This window comes from Dermacentor andersoni, chromosome 2, assembly GCF_023375885.2.
Source record: "Dermacentor andersoni chromosome 2, qqDerAnde1_hic_scaffold, whole genome shotgun sequence".
Lineage (NCBI taxonomy): Eukaryota > Metazoa > Arthropoda > Arachnida > Ixodida > Ixodidae > Dermacentor > Dermacentor andersoni.
This window is the reverse complement of record NC_092815.1, coordinates 72,069,190-72,091,120: the sequence shown is the minus strand read 5'-3', so window position 1 is coordinate 72,091,120 and position 21,931 is coordinate 72,069,190. Positions and strand designations below refer to the sequence as shown.

The 21,931-nt window shown below is 45.9% G+C and overlaps 1 protein-coding gene and 1 long non-coding RNA gene across 3 annotated transcripts in view; one reads left to right on the top strand and one right to left on the bottom strand.

The window, feature by feature from the left end:
• The window catches only part of LOC140216107 (uncharacterized), a 291,638-nt gene that overhangs the window by 43,578 nt on the left and 226,129 nt on the right, over positions 1–21,931 (top strand). The gene's annotated exons all lie outside the window — the stretch shown is intronic.
• Positions 939–21,526, bottom strand: LOC126541860 (cytochrome P450 2B15-like). 2 transcript variants are annotated; one of them, XM_050188802.3, is made up of 10 exons: positions 21,262–21,526; positions 15,260–15,479; positions 13,722–13,898; positions 12,089–12,182; positions 11,334–11,489; positions 6,234–6,442; positions 4,442–4,567; positions 3,272–3,376; positions 2,714–2,845; positions 939–1,341 (listed from the first exon to the last, which is right to left on the bottom strand). In XM_050188802.3, exons 2-10 carry the CDS (start codon positions 15,423–15,425, stop codon positions 989–991), a joined length of 1,518 nt encoding a protein of 505 aa, XP_050044759.1. In that variant the 5' UTR covers positions 15,426–15,479; positions 21,262–21,526; the 3' UTR covers positions 939–988. The 2 variants fall into 2 exon arrangements, with proteins under 2 accessions (XP_050044759.1, XP_054932962.1); XM_055076987.2 differs by lacking the exon at positions 21,262–21,526 and adding an exon at positions 17,628–17,749.

Genomic DNA, 21,931 nt, shown 5'->3' with positions numbered 1-21,931 from the left:
TTTAAACTGTCCCACATGGTATACCTAAATTTGGTACCACTGTGGAGAGAGGTGCAGTAATTTGACTTTGCCTCGGCCTGCAGAATACCTTGAAATACTACTTATAGCGCCCTCTCGGTAGAGAAAATGGGACTCCGTTGAGCCCCCGTTTCTTCCGTGTGGCGATAGGCAGCGTCGGCGCCTGTTATTCTGGCAGCATTTTTCGAAAACCGCGAAATATTGATCGTGATGAGCGAACAACGTACGACTTTTGATATTATCCCGCTTATTGCAGAACTGCTGTGTTTCGTTCGTCTGGCCATGTCTAGGTCACATAACATCACATAACAAGCTAGGGCACATAACACTGCAGCCAAGAATTTGATGTGGAAGTTCGAAGTGGAACGCTAATGCACATGTCATGGTGCCGAATTGTGAACACTGCATATTTTAAAAACTGGTACCTTAGCCTTTTGTAGAGTCCTTATGTGACTCTACATAATTTAAGCAGTGGTAACGGATACGACCATTTTTTCAAGGAGTCGTGGGCATACAGCTTCATAACATCTAGATTTTGTACAGGCTCCCAACTCGAGACCTTTCGGTACCATGCGAGACTTTCTGTACAAACGTTTACACTGGTATGTAATAAATGGCGCCAGTAGATGCGGAGAGCCGCCACAGTTAAGGCGAGGAACGCAACAGTATCGCCTACGCATCAGAATAAATATAAGACTTCGGCCACGATTACGCAATAGTGTACCATTTCAGATTTTTATTCTGATGCGTAGGCGATATTGTTGTCTTCCTCGCCTTAACTGTGGCGGCTCTCCGCATGTATTGGCGCCATTTATTACATACTAGTATAAACGTGTGTGCAGACGTGTGCACTTTGTGCAAAGCGCCACCTCCGAAGCAATTCGGAGTGATTGCAACGAGGAATTGTCAGGAAAAATATCCAGGCGCATCGAACAATAACTGCATCTTTGGAATAAATCTGACGACGTGTTCAATTCCTTCTGGTGAACACGATATTCTGCTCAGCAGGAAGCAGAAAGATGTTCGTGCCGAGGCCATCAGTGTCCACGCTGGGTGGCTTTTCGCCTGCACTGACGCTTAGCCGCTGCAAGAGCCGCACAAGGATGTAGAACATGTCCACGTGCGCCAGCTTCTCTCCGGGACACGTACGCGGTCCCATGCCGAACGTAAGCAGCGGCAAGGGGTCTCGGCGAAGCTTGCCGGTAACCGGATCCAGGAACCGCTCTGGACGGAACTTTTCAGGCTCGTCCCAGATCTTAGGATCGTGGTTGACAGCATACAGGTTGTTGAATATGCCCGTATCCTTCGGTATCTCCAGCTCTCCTGCATAAAACGAACACGTTTTGCAATCAGGTTCCCGCCTGGACGCGTTTTCTGCGGGTTTCGGAGGTGTTTATTATGCCTGCAGAGCCGTCTAACGAGCATGCTGCACGTAAAGACAATCCGAGACATGAAACAAACGTGAAGTGGTCTTCGAAACCCTAACCACAACTGTAGTTTTCAATGTAATATGCGTGAATAAGTCCAGGTTTTAGTAGTTCATGAGGCACGTACTGCTTTCACAATGCCTATACTATTTCTTACTTTGTGGCTGGCTCATGACAGCAAAATTTAGAGGTGGCGGCGGCAGCGGCAACGTGCTGCTGCTGCTGCTTCTGATTGTTGATCATCATCGTTATGATCAATCGCCGAAGCGTTATGATACCTTGCTGCTATAGCACTTCGAGCGCCACAATCAAGATGTCTCTTTTTCTTCATCATTTTCTTGCATTGTAGATGACTGGTCGGCGCCTTGGGAATCCTATATTTCGCTATAGAGATATCCTCGTGGTAAATTAAACTGCTGGGTTCAACGTTCCGAAGCTGCACAGTTGTCTATCAAGGACGCCGTAGTGGAGTGCTCCGGATTACATTTGTCCACACGAGGTTTTTGAATGTGCACCCAAACTAAGGTGCACGAGCGCATTTGTATTCACCGCATTCGAATGCTGCCGCGGCCGGGAACCAAACGTACTCACTCAAGTTTAGCAGCACAATGTCACAGCCAATAAAGTAAAACACAAGGGCGATTTTTCTGCTGTCATTCTTAAGAATACACCATGTCCGACAGGTGTTTTTTAGGCCCATGGACCTGATTATCAAAGGTTTTATTTATAATGGCGTTTGTCGTTGCTGTTCGACTTCCCTATCGTGCTCACTGTCTTTATTGGCTCACGAATGTTATCAGATATAACTCTAAGTTGGGGTCTTGTAGGGATATACGGGGTCAGTTAGTAAAATATTCAAGCAGTGCTTGCCGATTGATCCACGCATTGCGATGGGCACACTTTCCCGTAGCCGATCGCTCTTGAACATCCCAGTTAAAGGAAGATATAGGGAATGTGCCACAATACAATTTATCTCATAAGCCATTCTGTTTCTCCACGTAACCATAACTTTATTGTTGCGTAGCGATGGTGGCTTTCAAAAAAAGTTTTAACAACAGACATTAAGCATACGACTGCAACTGGTGTCGCTAAGATAGAACTGAATCCGCGATGCCGACAACACGGCAGACCGACGAGATAACTTTAATGTCATGACGACAGCTGCGTGTCCCAAAATACGAGAAAGAGTTCTGTCATTGAGACATTTAAGTTCATAATTTAAGCCAGAACATTATCGTGGCCGTTATCAACCTAATGCATGCCCTCACCGACTCTAGTGTCCGTAGTGGTGTTGTGCGGTAATCCGACAGGAGCTACAGGAAAGCGCCGAAGGGTCTCCAGCAAGCAGGCAACAGTGAAAGGCATCTTTTCCCTGTCCTTGTAGACAGGCGGCGTGTTCCCTGGGAAAATTGTTGTTAAAGTGACACACCCGTGCGTGTAAGCGTACGACACTTCTTCTTGATATTTGTTATGCAGCACTACTGGAAATAATTTATTAGCCACAAATATACACAGAGTATTGCTTGATAAGCTTGCAAAATTGAACTGTAGTGGTGTACAACATCCTTACTCTCAAAGAAACAAATAATAATAATAATGATAAGCAATGTGCAGTAAACTGCCTCCCCTCTGCTAGTTAACCAATGACAATCTCTTGAATAGAAGCTAGAAATACAATGTCGATTGAAAATTTTAAAATCATCTCACAATGTAAGCGATCTCCTGGAGTTATAGCAATAGAGCTAAAACGTTGAAAGGCATTCTAACAAACATTGCTGCACAGGAAGCTAAAAACCACAAACGTCGTTACTAGCAAAGGTCCTCACCGATTGTGACCTCAATTTCTTTTTGAATCTTTGTTTGAATCCACGGCTCCTTCGCCATCATCAGAAAAAGGAATTGTAGTTCTCCGGCCGAAGTGTCGGTTGCGGCTGCAGCAACAAAAGGTTTTTTGAGCACAGAGAATAAATACAGTATGGTCAGCAGAATTTGGCTAGAACGTAGACCAATACAAGCAGGACACTGAAAGTTTCTAGGGAGTCATCAATAGCACAACAAAACCGCGATTGAGCTTTAAGAATATTGTCACGTGGCAGTGATGGTGAAGAACGACACAGTGTCAAAACTGTGAGTTAGGAAGTTAATTCTTTACTGGGCAAACTTGTGCCCAGCAAAACAAGTAATACTCAAGCACAACGGTAGCTGCATACAAGCAGAGTCGGCGGAAGTTGAAAATCTTATAAGTTGGTCAAATGCGTCGGCTTTTATACATGAGTCGTCGAAGGTTCTAGCGCAATCGCTGGTGCCCGCAAGTCTTACAGAAAGTACTAGACAATTCACGTCACGTATACATTCAGATTACAAAAGGCTTGATAACAACAGCCAACGGATATAACTATCGCTATCATGTGAGATACTTTTGATGCATGGAGGCGCGTCCTGCGCCGAGTGATAACGTTTAACATTTGTCTGCCGGTTAAAAGCTAAAGATAAATAAAGTTAGAAGATAAATAAGTACACGTTTCAATATGTCGGTAATATAACTGTCCCTCTAACATTAGCATCGCTAATTTTGCAAAATACAAAGAAGGCACGTTCTTATTTGATTCTTTAAACTGGACAATAACATGAAATTCGGGTGTATATACGGCGCAATCTCCGAAGCAAAAAAAAAAAGAATACAGCACTTGAGAACAATGTTACGTCAGAAACCTCTCAAGTGTTTCTGGTTGACGTTTAGAAAAAAGGATACCAGTGTCATTTCTTGTTGTGCTACGTTCGATAAGACTTCTTGACTGTAGTAAGCGGCATGAAGCCACGAAATAAGAAAGTCATTCACTTGAACAAGAAGAAGCCCATTTACTATTGCCCTTGTGAAGATGTTAAGATAACTCGGGCATTGCCTTTGTAATACACACCACGGCCACGCTGACTCTTATTGCGTGACGTGATCTAAGAGGAGAAGCAAGCGGACGAACATCGCGCGACGTACCAACCTCCAAATATGTTTAAAACGACTTGGACCATATTGCCCTTGGTCAGATATTCGGCGTCACCCTTTTCGTCACGTATAGCTTCTTCACGAGCGGACAACATGGCATGAGTGAAGTTCTCCTTCTTGCCTGAAAAAAAAAACAGAATCTCAGATCACGATGTGATGATGGGCAACTTCGACATAAAAAATAAGATAACCAACACGTAGGGACGCACATCTGCATTTTTTGTTATAAAGGACAAGTTTGCCGTAAAGGTAGTAATAAACTGCATTCATAAAAGAAAAGCCTGAAGAAACGGAACTTCCCATGTAAACATTGTTTTCATCAATGAATTGAAAGAATAATATAATAATTCATAAAATGAGGTAACTATATACTGAGTACGCTAAGCTTAACACAGGTGAAATAAATATTATTGATTTTTGAGACCTAATGCCTCTTTAAAGTTTCACTTTGATACAGGCCTGCCAATATATATTATAGAGTCACTGCTGACATTGTGCTGCAGCCGTTGCTTAACTTATTTCCTTGTTTCACTAATTAGTTGTCGTTTATTTACGCATACCAATGTGCATAGTACTGTTTGCTGCATCTCGATTCTTTTATTTAATCATTGTCCTATTGATAGATAACATCACGAATACGGGCCCCGCAACACCACTCGTCAGCAGAGCGGATCTCTTTGGGTCATGTACCCGCTTATCCTTTTAAACGCGTTGTGTATGATTCGCTGCACCATGCAGAACGCTTGTGGTACTTTACCAGTGAGACACAATCACGTTACGTCTTTCTACCTTCTTCTGCGCCGCTTTGTATTCGATGTTTGTACTATAGGAGGGAGCTTTCGTCAGGTGCCATATTTTCTGCGTGAGGAACCCACACACGATTTACTTTGATATAGCTTCGGGCTACTCTCCATGGATGGTAGAAAACGGGGTGGGGGGGCTAGAATTTACTGCTTTGCGCAATAAAGTGTTTTGTTCTCCCTGTGAAGAAAATATGACATCACGGCTATTGTCTTCGATGACAGAACTGCGCTTATACAGGGGCTGTTACGACGATGAAGCTGTTGCATAGCACCGGAAGGCAAGAAAAAACAGTCGCAGGCGTTCTGTCACGTTTACTTATTTCGCGTGCTAGCTCTTGTTTTTATTTAACTCTCTACACAGATATGCAGTGTAAAGGTTTGAGAAACCATTGATATTATGCTTGCGTAGTTGGTGTAGTTAGCAGTATAACTGTCTTAGTAGTGTCATTGTTGGTATTCGCATGGCGGCCTGCAACGCTCGAGGAGCCATGAGCTTTAGGAAATACAAGTGCTGGGAAACTGAGAGCTGTTGCTACTGAATTCACTTGACTATTGAGGCTTAAACCTTTGAAAGTTCCGTGTGTGGTTTCGAGTCATTCGTATTTGTTGAATTTGTGCCCTTCGAAAGAATTTTGTATGCTCTCTAGGCTCTTATAGGTGCGCGACCCTTTAGTGCTCCACGTCAAGTGAAAATTTAATAATTTTGAAGAAACCCCTCTGATCTATGAACAACGACAAGCCTGTCACGTCACAAAGAGAGCGATCTGCATAGGGACAAGAAAAATTGTGTGTTTGATTTGTTTGTTATTTCGAGACGCGCAGTCTTATCGACCAACGTGGTGATACCAGCATCATCTTGACAAAACGAAGCAAGCACTGTCGTCAGCGCAGGTATAAAGTCAGATTACGTTATTATTCGCGTAGGTTCTTCGCTAAAGACAGCATAAAAGTGGCTCGGAAGTTAACGCGCATGTTTCTACGTACCTGGTGCGTAAGTGGCTTCAGCCGCGCTGAACAGCCTGTCAAAGGTTGCAGTGAAATCTCGAAAGAGATGTTCTATCTCCTTTTCTCTGTGCCGGTACAATATTCCCAGCCAGGGCGCGATGTCGCTTGGCAGCCCGTTAGGGGCAATTTCATAGAACTTGCGGTCGAGCTCTTTCATTATATTTATATCCTTTTTGGCCTCGTCCACCCTGCGCAGAGAAGCCAGCTCCGTCATCAGTTACTACAGCGCAACGCTTGGTGACTGCCGTGACCTGCGCATTGAATGTAGCCTCCTTGTTGAAGACGACACGCAAAAGTCAAGGTTCAAACTTTTCAGATTAAGCGACCGCTAGAACACCAAAGAGCCTAAATTACTTGACACCTAACTTACTTTCCCCTTTATCTAACCTACAAAAGCATGCGGAGACATTTAGTTCAGTTCAGTGTTACATTGCATCAAGCCCAATAATTGTTCAGAGCAGTGTTTACGCTTATAGGCAGTGTGGCTGTCACCGAATCCATCGATAAGACTGAATTCTAAAAGCGAAAAGGAGACATTCTTTAAAAACATTCAATGGCGATTTAGCGGTGAATGCCAGAGAAATGCGATCAATAATATCTGACCGCTTGTAAAATATAATAGGTAAGTTTTGCTTCGCTTTCCATCGAATCCCACTGAATGGGTCGTTCTAGCTTGGCGGCTATTAAAATATATTTACTGCAGCTCTCATCCCGCTGGACTACGAGAAAACGAGTCCCAAGCACATATCCACCATGTGAGCTGCACTGGTACTGTTTAGGCACGATCTTTTAGCACGTTCTGTTTGAGGTTTCCTTGCTTTTTTTTCTTCTTCTTTTTCAATTATAAAGCGGTGTCTCGCACAGTAACAGTGCCTGAACACACGGCTCCCTAGAATCAAGTGCGTTTTTTTTTTATCTATCGTGTTTAGGAGATGTTGTCGCCTTCAATTGGCGCCGGCTACTCATTTTCACATGGATATTTTTGAAAAAATGGAATAAGTCATAACAAAAATATTGAAATCATAAAAACCCTAATCCCGGTAACATAAGCATCATAAAACACAAAGTCCAGTCACGTAAGTATACTAATGTCCCACTAAAACTTAAAGTCAACTCAGAAACACAGCAACAATAAATCCAGTCACATATGTGCACTAAAGTAAACACAAAGTCCGGTCACATAGCTAGACTAAAATGAGGACACATAAGAAATCATGGGTTAAATTCTTGTGAAGTTACAAAAAAAAGGGGGGGGGGGGCAGGCATTGGATTGGCCAGAGTCGGGTAATATAAAAAAATAGAATATGCTATCACACTTAAACACTCTACTCAATACTTTCCGAGAATATTGCTCGCTTCTAGAAATCTTTGAAGGGCCACTAACGCTCGTCTTTGCAATGAGTATGTTGGCCCAGGATCTTTTTCTTCGAGGCTGAAGGGCCTGCGATATAATGCTACTAAATCAAGTGCTAAGCGTTGACTGTGTGTGTCGTATCGCGGAAATTCTAGCAGAAGATGCTGTACATCATAATCGTGGTCACACGTGCATTCCACGCTATCAGCTGTTGAAATTTTTTGTAGAAAGTGTTTTGTGTACGCGGTACCCAGCCGTGGATGGTGAATGAACGTTTCAAAGACGCTGCTTGCATATAATGGGGACGGGATTTTAAATTCAAGCGATGGGTCTCTGTGAAATAAATATGAAGATTTCGAGTTGCGATCAAACCATGTCGCTTTGAAGCCACGGGCTGGGATCTGTCTTAGTATGCGGCGCAATTAGCCTTGTGTTAGAAGGAGACCATGTGTGGCGTTATTAACATGCGCTTGTCCATGTGCCTTATCTGCTGCAACATTCCCAGATATGTACAATCGGTACTATCAGGTCGGCGTCGCGGGTCATTCGAACAGCTCGTATTCGATATTAGATGCCTACTCCATACATCAGGAGAAAGGACACCACGTGACGTTTCAGTGGCTGCCAAGTCACTGCGGCATCACTGGAAACGAAGACGCCGATAATGCCGCTCGGGCAGCTCTTGAAGACGCACAAGAAGAGGCCATAGCGCTTTCACGATCCGTCGCAGCTAGCAGACTTCGAGCGCTTGCACAGGAGATCACGCTCTCTCTATGGTGCACACCAAACAGCCAGACCAAGCAGAGCAACTGTCAATACCACCTGCCCTCTTTGATGCATCTCTATATGCCAACTGGACTCCGTCGAAGAGAGGCGACTCTGCTTTATCGCTTATGGCTAGGGGTGGCTTTCACGAAATCGTACTCATTTCGCATTGGAATGGCCGACAACGCTCTCTGACATGCCTGTCTTTGCGAGGAGACGCTGGAACACATTCTGTGCAACTGTCCTGAATATAATATTCAGCGACAGTCCCTGGCATCCGTTCTAGCGCACCTTGACACTAGACCTCGTTGGTTAGAGTTGGTGCCGTGTTATGTGCCCTCTATCTCTTCTCCCCATCTTTCATCCCCCCCATCCCGCTCCCATGTGCAGGGTAGCAAACCGGTTAGGCAAAACTGGTTAACCTCCCTGCCTTCCTTCTCCACTTTTTCCTTCCTTGACACTAGACCAATGTCCCTCGACACGATTTTCACATGTCGCCGACAAAAGACATCGCAGGTGAAGGCCACGAAGGGACTACTTCGGTTTCTGAAAGAGACGGGATTGGACAAGCGGCTGTGACAGTGATATCACGTACCATGCCAGATTGATGGACTCTAACGTACGATGTGTGTGTGCTGTGCTATGTGCTCTCTCTCTCTCTTCCCCTTGCCCATCTTTCATCGCCCCCATCCCTCTCCCATGTGTAGGGTAGCAAACCGGTTAAGCTAAACTGGTTAACCTCCCTGCCTTTCCTTCTCTCCTTTTTCCTTCCTTCCTTCCTTCCTTCCTTCCCAGATATGTTGCAGTGGGAAGGTATCTATTGGAACATTACTGTGCGATTTTCATCACTTGCTTTTGTTAGTTCCTTTAGTATCGAGTTAACTAATGGCATGTTTTGCGAATTCATAATGTCACTATGAAGGGAAGACAAAGCTGCCTGCGAGACACAAAGGGTGACCCATTGTTCCCCTTTTGGCATTCAGTTTATGTAGCGTAGCAAAGACAATTTTGCAAGAAGCTCTGCTGTTGTTGATGACATCGTGTGAGATAGCTCAAACGCTTGTGTGCAAGCAATTTATTCGCAACACACGGCTCGATTCTTCACCAGCGGACGGCCCACTTAAAAATTACCGAAAGAAAAGCTTAAAAGTGAATCTAAAGGTTTAGTACATCATTAGCAAAAATGTATTTAAATTTTCATGTGTAATCGACTTCCAGTTTTGTCGCTCGCTTTTTTTTCTTAATTTTTGTGGGGTACGAGCTCGTCAATCTATTCAACGGCTCTTTTCTTTTTCCGCCGGCTCAATATGTATGCAAGAAAACGAACTCAATAAATAAAATATCCTACTTGATTGGCCTATGCCACTCGAGCTAGAAATAAATATTACGACTCCTGTTAGGAAAGCTTCAACTAAAGCAGACATTACACCTTATAACGGTACAGCAATGTAGCATATTGACCCTTTCGTCAGACAATTCGATGCTCTAGGATGAATTTCTCTGGCCACTTATGAAAGGCGGACAACACTTGCAATGCGAAACGAAAGTTGTTCGTTCCGCCAAGGGAAATATTGAAACCGATAGCAAGGTGTAGTGTTGCGCTTGAGATCCTCGTATGGTGCCTTATATAAAACATAATAGGTGGAGGCTTCATGTTAGCGTGATGCAGCATGCGAGTAATGCGAGTAACGGTTGCTCGGTATCAGAAACAGCCCCTTGGCGGGGTCTAGGTATCTCGAAACAGCTGGCGTAATTAGGAGCGTCGGCGTTACGCACGCCGCCTTGGATCACGAGATGAGACCGATGGAAACCCGTCGACGTTTATCAGTGCCCAACGAAAGGATTAAATAGCTATAGCTTCACATTTACTGTCCGTTCTGCTAAGACCAGCGCATGTACAGTTGTGTGGTACGAACATGGCTACTCAGCGGCAATAGCTACGCATGCGCGCGCAGTGCTCATGCCAGCAGCGGGAGGCGAGCCGATAAAGTGAAATGTGACCGAGAGCCCACTTGGCTTCGTCGCATTTGCGACCAAGGCCACTGCGCTTCTCGGAGACCTTCTAAGCCTTTACACGCGTGGGATTCGCCATCGACAACGTGATCGCCCGGCGGCGGCAGCAACAACGACGCCCCTGACGGCCCAAACGCGCCTCGAGTGTCTGCATGCTGCTATCGCCTTTGTGGCGTCCCCTTATCGGACTGTGCCTTCTGAATGCGATATACTTTATCAGTGGCTGCCTGCACACTACAGTGTCGTCAGTGACAATAGTCACGCGGAGGAATCTACCCATTCGGTGGCAAGACAATGGGACAATATGTCTGAATTCCACACGCAAGAACAGACGCGGTAGCAACACTTGCCTCTGTGTCTAAATTGTCTTTGTAAGAACTAAATCAGATTCTCGAGCAGCCACTTAAATTCACTGCCTTCTGACTACCGCCTGGGCTAGCAAATCCAATCATATCAATATTCAGCCTTTTCTCACCTGGGCGTGAACTTTCAATTTAGGAGGGTACATTCGTCATGTTGCCAAATCGCAGCTGGCTGAATGGTTTGTCGGGATCCCCGATAGCACGTCAGCATGTAACGGACTGCACGTGCGGACGGCTTCGACCGCGTGGTTGTGACACAGTTACGAGCACGGTCGTTCCCGCGTCCAAGAGTTCGCGCACCATCGCGCCTGCGCAGCGATGCATTCATATTGCAGCGACGACAGCAATAAGCGAGAAGACCGGCGAGCCAGCGCAGCAAGCGCGAAGCGTGGTGAAGGCGAGTCGCTTCCGTTGGAGCTCTTATCCTCACGTTATTCTAAGTTCATCTGATTTCGAAGTTTATTGGCCAAATGTTCCTTTGTTGTTTGGTGCTCGCGGCTGGCGCAGTACTACGCCGGCACCCCGAACAAAAGCCAGTGCGCTTCAAGCTTTAGGCAAAACGCGATAACAAAGAATGGTCCGTACGTTGTGCCGTAGACCGAAACTCCAATGAGGGTGAACAGGATGTGTAGAAACGGCTCCCTCGATTCGACAAGCTGCGGGCCCTCTTTCAGGGAGTCCACGTAAGAGTCGACAACATCCGTGCAGAGCTTCTCGAGTGACTCGCCGACGGCGTACTTCCTGCGATTGAACAAATAACAAGTAAAACGGAAAATAGTTGTGCTCGGTTGTATACACAGTTCGAACTTTGCGACCGACAGGGAGAAGCGTGTAGCCTGTGACATTTTTTTAGTGTAGCAGATTAGCGTCGCTTGCAGTGGAAGAGCGCGCTGCTGTCACAGGAAGAAGAAAAGGATCCAAGAGCTAGATACTAGTGCTGGCTCTGTCATAGTCGGTTAACTTGCTACGAATGTGTCCAGTTAAAAAACGAAGAAAGCGCTCATCCGAAACGCCTGCTTACACGTCGCTTGTATGCACAGCACATCGAATTTAATAACGTATGTTTTACTCACGTTTCAACGCCTTCGGACAGCGTGCCTTAAATTCTGAACGCGAAAAATGCAGTTGTTAAGCACATTAGAATTTCTATCTCCACGAATTTTTACGATAATTTATTGTATTCTAGGGTTGATCGCATGTTGATGAAGTTGAATGTATAAAACAAGTGAAGACTTCGACAATTTCAAAGCGTAGATCAGCTTCCCCTCTGTAATAATATGAATTCCGTACGTTCCGAGTAGCTGTCACAGAAGCGTCCGCTGTGGATAAGGAATACAAACCTTACAGCAAGGAGGGCCACCTTTCGAAGTGCTTTCCAACGCGGGTTGTAATCCTCGAACATAATATCGTGATTTCCCTGGGTTTGTAGGGCACCTGGAATTCAAAACAAAAAAGCGAAAGAAAAAAAAAAGAAATCTAAGCTTGTACATGTCGAGACTGAGCAGGGTGTAAGGAACGTATTGGCAGCTCGCCTATTAACCAGGACGTGATGTCGCGAAAGCACATAGTACAACGTTCGCCTTTCTCGTATAATGGTGACCCCTATATCCCGCTTGTCAGCGAAATTTGGAAATCGTTCTGCGCCAGGCATTGGAGGAGAACAGAAACAAAAACATTAGTCTCTGTTTTTGCGAGACTGGCTTCTATGATTGCAATAGCAAAGTTACATCAGGTCCTGGTTAGCGGCATCAACGCTGATGGCGGCCGAACCTGAAGCACTGCATTTATTTATTTTTTCATTATGGGGTTTTACATGACAAAATCGCTTTCTGATGATGAGACACGCCGTAGTGGAGGTCTCCAGAAATTTTGACTACCTGGGGTTCTTTAACGTGCACCTAAATATATGCACACGGGTGTTTTCGCATTTCGCCTCCATCGAAATGCGGACGCCGTGGCCCGGATTCGATCCCGCGACCTCGTGCTCAGTAGCCCAACACCAATGCCACTGAGCAACCACGGCGGGTTGCATGTATTTGCGGCAAACTTGGTAGTAGCATAAGACACACTTACGTGGTTTCTTTTTTTCTGCGTGCGTGCTGTTGTGAGCGCTTTCGTGTGGGCGCACGCGCGCGCATATTTGTTTGTGTATACGTGTATGTGTATTGCGCCTGTGTGTATACAAGTGTGCGTGTGTGGTTGCACGCGTATGTATGTTATACTACATGCAAGGTTCTCTACTCAACCTGTGTCAAAATTTTAAAAAATTTGCGGGTGTTCCGTAGCTGGACAGAACCAAAGTAATGATTCTTGCCGTCGTTTGAAGCAAGTCAACGTATCTTTTTTTTTTGCATTACGGCGAATTTAATTATTAGTTATTATTATTTCATTAACTTCTTAAAGAACAAGCGTGTCAAACAGGAAATTGTAGGGCGTCATAACCCCCCCCCCCCCCCCCCCCGATACATGTTTCTGTTGCTCAATACGTGCTTTACACTGTTTCTGTCTTCTTTTTTAAATAAAGCCCATGATACTAAAAAAGTACCGAGAGACTTGTCTTGCGGCCCCTTCCCAGTGCTTTTGTGGGCTTCTTTCTGATATGTAAACAAAAAAAAGGATATTCACTTCCAGTGCAACACGCTATAGTGAGTAAACATGAAATGTGTGGTTGCTTATAGTTTGGGGGTCAAAATATCAGCGGAGCTGTCCTTAAACATTACAACCGGCGCTCCTAACGGTGATGTTGTTCCTGTATCGCCGACGAATGTCATTAGGCGAACAGTGAATACAGCGAGCAGAAGATCGAATTTTAAACATTACCGCGTACCGCTTGTACGATTAAAATATGAGCACGAACAAATAAATCAAGATAAGCATGAAGCTGGTGAAATAGAAGTAAATAACCGGGGAAGCGTGTAGCGACTAGACGTAAAATAAAACGCTGGAAGCGAACTCATTTGCACGAAGGCTCACCCATCTTGGTTGAAAAGCGCCCGGCAAACTCGTGCCGGCGGTCGAGGGACGCCTCACGGATGGTGTCGTAGCTGTTGAGAAAAACCATGGGCCTGTGAGCCATCCACAGGGTGAACACGTCTCCGTACACCTTGGACCATTCGATCGCCTTGATGGGCAAGTTGGCGTTGCGAAGGCCTGCGATGGCCGTGAAAACAATGTACGCCTCTCTGATCATGTTAGTCTATACGACACGTATGTAATCTTAACTCTGGCTGGTGTTCTACAGTGCCGTGAGAACGCGCGAGGTAAATGACGACCTTCTTTGTTTTGTCTGTGACCGGGAAAACGTGACCAAGAAAATGAAGTGATCACTCGGGCCTGTAACCTGAGAAAGTCAAATTACGTATTTAATGATGTCAGAAACTGCTTTAGACGAATACATGGAAGATGTTATACAAATTGCGAAGTGCTACTGATGATAAAGTTGTTTATATGAGAATAATCAGAAACGGAAACTTTCTGTTGTTTCCGTAGAAATTTGTTCGTCGCCGCTAACTCAAGCCACAATAACTAAGGCTCTTAACTGAAATTTGCATGTATCTAATAGCTGTATTTAGTAGGTTGCTTTGTAACATGCGCATGTAATGGCAAAAAAAGAAAATTACTGCCAGCTGCGCCATAACTGCCCTGCTCGAGTGGCTGATGCCTGAACGGTGGTGTGCAGAGGCAAAGGGGTTAGTGTATCACAGGACAGCGAAATAAATTAATGAACACGTTGACAGCAACAAAACTTATAGCATACGTGACTATCGTTGAGCTAAAATTAGAATACGTAGTTATCACTTGCGAATGCAAAAACGAAGAAAATAATTTAAGGCACCCACGAATATATGAGAGGCAATGGACAGACTCAATGGCTCTGTCATTCTACACACTTCCACTTTTTCCTACTGAAAGCGAACAGAATCCAGATTTTCGCTTAACGTCAGAAAATAGGGAGACTGCACTTTAAGAATAGTAGAGTGACACCGAACCCTCTACTATTTGAAAGCGTGAGTCTGAAGACAGGAGAGGCACCTTAACAAGGAGTTAATAGAATGTGAAAACTAACGCGTTCACAATCAATTTTCCCGTGAATAATGGAAGAGTGAAATCTACTACATTCTATTGATACACTTAGAGATGCAGGAAGTTACCTTCCTACGTTAGACTAAAACAATATACCTGAACATTACAAAGTACACTAAATTAATTCCACAGAGAAACATTTGAAGTTCCACTAATGGATCTAAGGCATGAACACGCAGCTATGTTTTCCTTTCAAATTAAAACAAAAAAATTCATAAGCAGTAAATGACTTGGAAAACTTCAAACGCATTACGAAAGAGACGTTCAGAAAGTCTGAAAGATGGGGCAAGTTGGTGATGGAGCATTGGTAATGCACCAGCAGTGTGATCGAAGAAGGCATCGTATGGTGGCAGATATAAGAACTGGCTCTACCTGCCCTGATCCTAATTCCCACCACTTTTATAGAAGCGGTGTTTTGCGTCACTTACTGAGGAGGTTTCCGACCAGCGGTAAAGGAAACGGCCCCCTCGGATACTTGGACACCCGATAGTAGAAGCGGCCGACGAAGTAGGATACTGCGAAGACCAGCGCAGTGGTGATCCACCGCCAGTCCCAGAGGGATGGAAGGGCGAGCCCCGCTAGAAGAGCGCTCATGGCTGGCTAGCTCCGCTGTCCCGTGTCAAGCTGTGGGCAGTTCGCAGGTCAGCACTAGGAAAGAGAGAAAGAGAGAGTTATGCTGCAGCATTTGAGCAGACATTACGTCATTGCGGGCACTGCTACAACGCGCTTAATAGGGACCAGAGGCGCGACTTCGACCTCCATTGTCGCGCCTGACTACTGCGGCCATGGAGTAAGAAAAACTGAGGAGAGGCCCTACACCCTCCGCGCGCCAGGAGAAAAGTGTGGAGGAAATGACGAAGTGGGATCCTTTTTTCGTTGTATTTGTTTTATTTCTTTTGCTGTAGCGGCCAGGCTATCGGGCCACAATGGCGGCTTTGTTATGGGTATGTGCGCTCACACGTGTTGCTCCGTAGGTTTCGTACCGTGGCAAAGGCACCGTGTGGGCAGGTTTGCGTTAGTCTCCGTGTTTTGTTGCGCTCTGTTATCTGGACCGTGCTCTCCCGGATGTTGAGGTGGGACAGGAAAAACTAAAGCTCGTGAAATAAACGCGCATGCAACGCTGTACGCAATGTACTGCGGCACGGCAATGGCAGCGGACGAAGGAATATCCGCGGAAAATTTTGCGCGCTTCGGCGGAATCATGCTAACGTGCCATCGCAGGCCGAAACCGATGCGTTTCGGAATCTATGCAATGAACGCCTTTGAGGTCAGTGATTCCTGCTTTTGACAGCGCATGGTACATTTGCGGCACGTAGAACGTACGTTATGCAAGAATGCATATTCCTGGTTTTAGAACATTTGTGTTCGGTAACAACTTGCTTTTGTGCATATTAAAACACATCTTGCTTAACCCTTTGAGGGTCGAATTATTTTGAAAAAAACTTTCCCAGGTGGTCAAATTATTTTATTGCGGATCTTGAATGTACAGAATGTATTAAGTCGGGAATAAATAGTAAAAAATAATTAGGAACAGTATTTTGGTGTCGGCATCACTCAGAACTGCAAAATGTTCAATAGTATTTCCGAGCATGGTACTCCTTGAAACACGGGTCTACGCACAGCGCCTTATCGCAGTCTGCACACCTAAAATGCGTGTCTGTTCTCTTGAAGCGAGGAGTTGTGTTGGCGCACACATGCCATCTCTGCGTGCGGCTGCCTTGGGCAGAGGTCTGAGGCACCCTCTCGCGTAAGCGCGTTGCGGCGGAGAGCGAGAATACCTCGCGAACGGCGCTGATAAGCAAGTGGTGATAAACAAGCTAAGAGCAGTGCCAATCGAGATAGAAATCAACTTCCGCCGCCCTTGCGAGAGCGTGCCGACAAAGAGAAAAACCACGTTTCGCGCGCCTCCGTTGCGATCACGCGGCGGAACCGAAACCGCGAAAGCGCGTTGCCACTGAGAGCGAGAATACCTCGCGAACGGCGCTGAAGCAAGCTAAGAGCAGCGCCAATCAAGATAGAAATCAACTTCTACCGCCCTGCAAGAGAGTGCCGATAAAGAAAAAAATGACGTTTCGGGCGCCTCCGTTGCGATCACGCGGCGAAACCGAAACTGCCAAAGGGGCGTTGCCGCAGTCTGAGCGACGCGCTGAAGCTAGCAATCAGCTCTGTTTATCTCCCCAAGAAGGTAGCACCAATTTCAAACGCATCTTGTAAGTGCTAAGACGTGGCAGCACCTCCCGATGAGCGTTCATCGTCATTATGGCGCGAAATTTCAAACGGAGGGTCGGAACCGTACCCGTACGGCGAAGACCTTGCGAGACAGAAAACCGCCGCCGTACATGTACGGCCAAAAACCTTCAAAGGGTTAACTGTTGCTTTGTTTCTCGCAGTACTCGCGACAGCACGTAGTCTTTTAAGCAGAGCACGTTTGAAGTTCAGGCACACCTGCACAGGTGTACCACAATACACGTGCTGATAGAGCGTTACGCAGAATTTGTGCACTTTACTGCCCTCGCAACCGTGCGCCGGCCAGTTGACGCCCGGTTGCGTGCTGCGCGGCGTGGTTTCGCGAGAAATGTAAACAAGAGAGGAGAACTGGTCCGATATAGTAACGGAGCAACGCCAACTTCCGGCTTCACTCAGCTTCACAAAAAGTGGACGTCAGGGCCCCCTGCACAGTTTTCCTTCCTCCATGACTGCGGCAAATCCACTATAGTATACGGCTGGGCCAGCAAAGCAGGTTTCGCTTCTAAGGAGTTTAAAAAAGTGAATAGGACGCATCTTGATTTCCTGAACTGAAAGATGGGTGGATGTTGTAGCACATGTTTCCTATCCCTAGAGTGGTGGCTTCTCGGCAGCGTGTATCGGACCGTTTGCTTTTGCGCGACGAAGCGCCAGGAGTAGCTGTGCTTGCAGCATCTTAATGCGCGGGCATACGCGCGCTAAGGGACGATACCGTCTCCTTGCGCGCGTATATAGGCTCCCAGTGCGCATGCTCTTTCAGGCGCCCCTCACCTGATCCCCTCACCCAACCCCGCATCCTATCCACGCGTCCGTAGAAATCGAGCAATCGGTGGTTGCCACATACGCATGCACGTGCCACGGTTTCTCGTTTTGTTTTCATCACTTCTCGCTTCGAGGTCGCCGCCAGCATCCGCCACCATTTGGCGTGGCCTTCGCGATCCGTTGGGCGCGTCTATTTGCGAGGCAGGCTTAAACGATGAGGACATCACGTTGTGCCGTTGTGTAGCTGTATGCGGTCTAGTATATAGTACGCATGATGCGCGCGCCCGCTCACAAGTTGTTGCACTTCAACTTTGTTCTTAAAACAGTGACATCTGCGCCTAATATATATAGCGCAGGAACGGGAGAAATAACGATGCCTATGGGAAATTGCAAGTTACTACTACGCAATGAAACTGATAACGTAGACGAACAAGTGGTCTTTCACCTCGTGATCCCTCACGTCTAAGAAAAACATCCCAGGTAGAAAAAAAAGTTTTCGTTTTTTAAATGCCAAAACCACCATATAATTATGAGGCGTGCCGTAATAGGGGACTCCGGATTGATTTCGACCACGTGGGGGTCTCTTAATCTGCATCCAACGCTCCGCACAAGAGCGTTCTTGCATTTTGCCCCCATCGAAACACGGTCGTCGCGGCCGCGATTTGATTCCGCGCCCTCGGGTTAACGCCATAGCCACTACGTCACCACTGCAGTTTCCAGGTAGAAGAACAGCGTCTGTAATGAAGGATCCAAGATAATTACGACTACCTGGATTTTGAACGTCTCTATGCCATTATAAGAATGTATACCCACTGCTAACGGTAGTCGACGCCGTGAGCCTATAGATGCGGAAGCGAAGGCTGCATCATGACGACGGGTCACTTCGGCTAAAGGCTGCTTCTGTTCTGATAGGCCAACAGTATACATAACCGCAAATGTTCAGCCATTCAGTTAAACGTTAATAATACATATTGTAGAAATGTATAGGGTACTTCGCTAACCTGGATTTAAATTGCCGAATGCAGAGTAGGGTCAAGATACAAACTATGGAATAATGACTTAATAATATAATACTGATCGCGAATTCTTCCGATGCAAGCTGTAATGAATGCTCGAAGCACCCCTGAAGCGGTTACGGGTAGTTTATTTGCGATGCCTTTGAGTGAATTTGCACGTCATGTTAAAGCTCATAACAAACATTCGATTGCCTGTGCTAACACTGGCATATTGAACTGGTTCTTTGATAGTGTTCCAGCAGCGCTTCAGAGGCCGCGTAAGACAGCCACAACGTTTCATAGCAAGCATGCTTAGCTGGCCTGCAATAGCAATAGTGAAGCCTAATTAACGCTAATAGACAAGCCTATCCTTGTATTAAAGTTTTCGAAATGCTTTGCAGGTTAGAAAACCGCGAGAACGCGCTGAAAGGTCTTTCGAGAACCTCCGGAAATCTCCCCTCCCATCCTCTAAACAACAACTACAAAAGTAACAAAACATTGCTTCCATCAGCCTACGCACAGTGATTTTTGAAAGCTATGAAGTAATTTAAGCATCGTTGAGGCAAGATGCTTTATTCACCCCTCCTGTGTAAACTGGAATGCAATTCACGCAGCAAGCGCAATTGCGGGTAATAAAATCCATATATACTGAAATTACGCTTATACATTCGCCTAAATCCTTGTTGTGTCAGGCACAGTTGCGCAGTGTTTTAGCTGCTAGAAAACTCCAGCCAATATATACGCGGTACTTATATTTATAAGTACCGCGTATATCTTGCGATCTAAAATTGCGGTCACTGCGAATTTGTGCATTCATCCGCCGTTCGGTTGCTAGGGCGTTTGGTGGCTGAGCTCGAGGTGGCGTGCTCGATACCGGACGCGGGGGCCGCGTTCCAATGGGGGCAGAAGGAAAAAAAAAAAAAACGCACGTGTGCCGGCGTTGGGTACATGTCAAAAATGCCCAAGTGGTTAAAATTATTCCGGAGTCCCGCACTACGGCGTGCGATCGCGATTTTGGCCTGAAAAGCCAAAAAATGTTGTTCCAATTCTGTGCATTAGTGAACATTAATGTTGCAGGTGGCGTTTGCTTCTGCGAATCCAGGGATATATTAACGTGCCTCAAATATTTACAAATATTTACGTGTTATATTTAAGTACTCACGACACAGTACTCACGTACGGGGCAGAAACCTGGAGGCTTACGAAAAGGGTTCTACTTAAATTGAGGACGACGCAACGAGCTATGGAAAGAAAAATGATAGGTGTAACGTTAAGGGATAAGAAAAGAGCAGATTGGGTGAGGGAACAAACGCGCGTTAATGACATCTTAGTTGAAATCAAGAAAAAGAAATGGGCATGGGCAGGACATGTAATGAGGAGGGAAGATAACCGATGGTCATTAAGGGTTACGGACTGGATTCCGAGGGAAGGGAAGCGTAGCAGGGGGCGACAGAAAGTTAGGTGGGCAGATGAGATTAGGAAGTTTGGAGGGTCAACATGGCCACAATTAGTACATGACCGGGGTAGTTGGAGAAGTATGGGAGAGGCCTTTGCCCTGCAGTGGGCGTAATCAGGCTGATGATGATGATGATGATGATATTTAAGTGTACCTGTTGTAATATAACTCCAATACGCTCAGCGCCGTTTCTTGAATAACGATGACAGTTGCCGTAAAATCGCAATTTCAAATGGTTCTAGTTTTAATAGGCATCCAAAAAATTTATCCTATTGCTACATATTTCTGGGGCAGAAGGGCCAGTATGCATGTAACCATTGCATGGTAAGCGAAAAAAAAAAGAAAACAAATGAAAGCCAACACTTTTTTTTTCACGGAGCGACCATATATTATAGGTCTGTTTCATTGCAAAAATTATTTCGATTCCTTTCGTCTGATTCTTTTGTGGATCGTTTTTGGAATGGCTATGTTCGGCGTATAGTTCATCAAAAGTAAGGAAACACTACGACACCCCGTGCACTCTCTGTTGAGGTGATGACGTTTCGCGCAGTGCGTCAGCAAAGCCGAAAAGCAATGCTGACACAGAAACGACCAAGAGTGTACTCTCCGTACCTGGCAAGCCGTCATTGTGCTTCAATGGTCAAAATGCCATCGCAGGTATACAGCCCATCATTCTGTCGCTTTCAAAACGGTTATTCTGTCGTTCTGAGGCGAGATATTGATTTCTTCATTCCACACCATTAAGCGGCCCAATAAGCGGACAGTAGGTATTGCACCAATACTACTTGAAATTTAAATCTCACTTCGCAACTGATAATCCCAAATTGCTGCAAGGCGAGAACAGCGACGCGTGAATTCACAGGCTTAAAGAAAACTCTGGCAAACAATAAAGAAAGAAAACAAAACTAGATAGAAAAGCCATGCTCACTGTCCTTTCTGCTCAGCCGATGTGACCAGCTTATGTTGTACTTACTGCAGTAACGTTGCTCCAATGAAAAAAAAAAGTCCCTGGTAGGATCCGACGTATAGTGTAGAGGGACGCTGTGACGGCAAGTTTCAAGTGTCACTGGCGCATCAGGCCGCGACACGCCTGAAACGCACGCCTTCGTAAGTCAAGACACGAAACCACGCTGCCACAGACTCGGCAGTTGCGTCTGCGCGCGTCCTTGGGGCGACGTGCTGACAGCAGCAACGCTTGCTTTTCCTTCACTCCGTCTCTCTCTCCACAACCTCCTCCTTCAGTGCCGTACTGTTTCTCTCTCTACTCACGGCCCCATTCTCGCAGCCATTGACGGTGCAGGCTGAACAGGCGAGAGACACGGCACGTGTATTTCCCCAGTTGATATCAAAGAGCCCTTGCGTGCTAAGGGCTGCCAATGCTGCCTCAATTGTGGGCTTGTTGGCGGAGCGGACAGCGACCACATATGAGCTAAGCAACTGTCGCGACGAGATAGCGCGAGTGCGAAAGGTCAAATGCAATTATGAGCAAATAATCGTTATCGTATCGTCTCAAAGCAGCTTGGTAGGCATTGTTATGAAACCTTTGGATGTACTCGCTTCCACACCAAGACCAGTGCTTTTTCTAGGGCAAGGTTACAGAGATAGAGAGAGAGATGGGGAAGCAAACTAAAAGCAGGGAGGTT

Coding starts and splice junctions, on each gene's coding strand:
- LOC126541860 (XM_050188802.3), bottom strand. CDS start 15,425: ATGAGCGCTCTTCTAGCGGGGCTCGCCCTTCCATCCCTCTGGGACTGG. Junction 12,183..13,721: donor GCGCTTTTCAACCAAGATGG/GTGAGCCTTCGT, acceptor TTTGAATTCCAG/GTGCCCTACAAACCCAGGGA. Junction 6,443..11,333: donor GTTTCGGTCTACGGCACAAC/GTACGGACCATT, acceptor TTCTCTGCGCAG/GGTGGACGAGGCCAAAAAGG.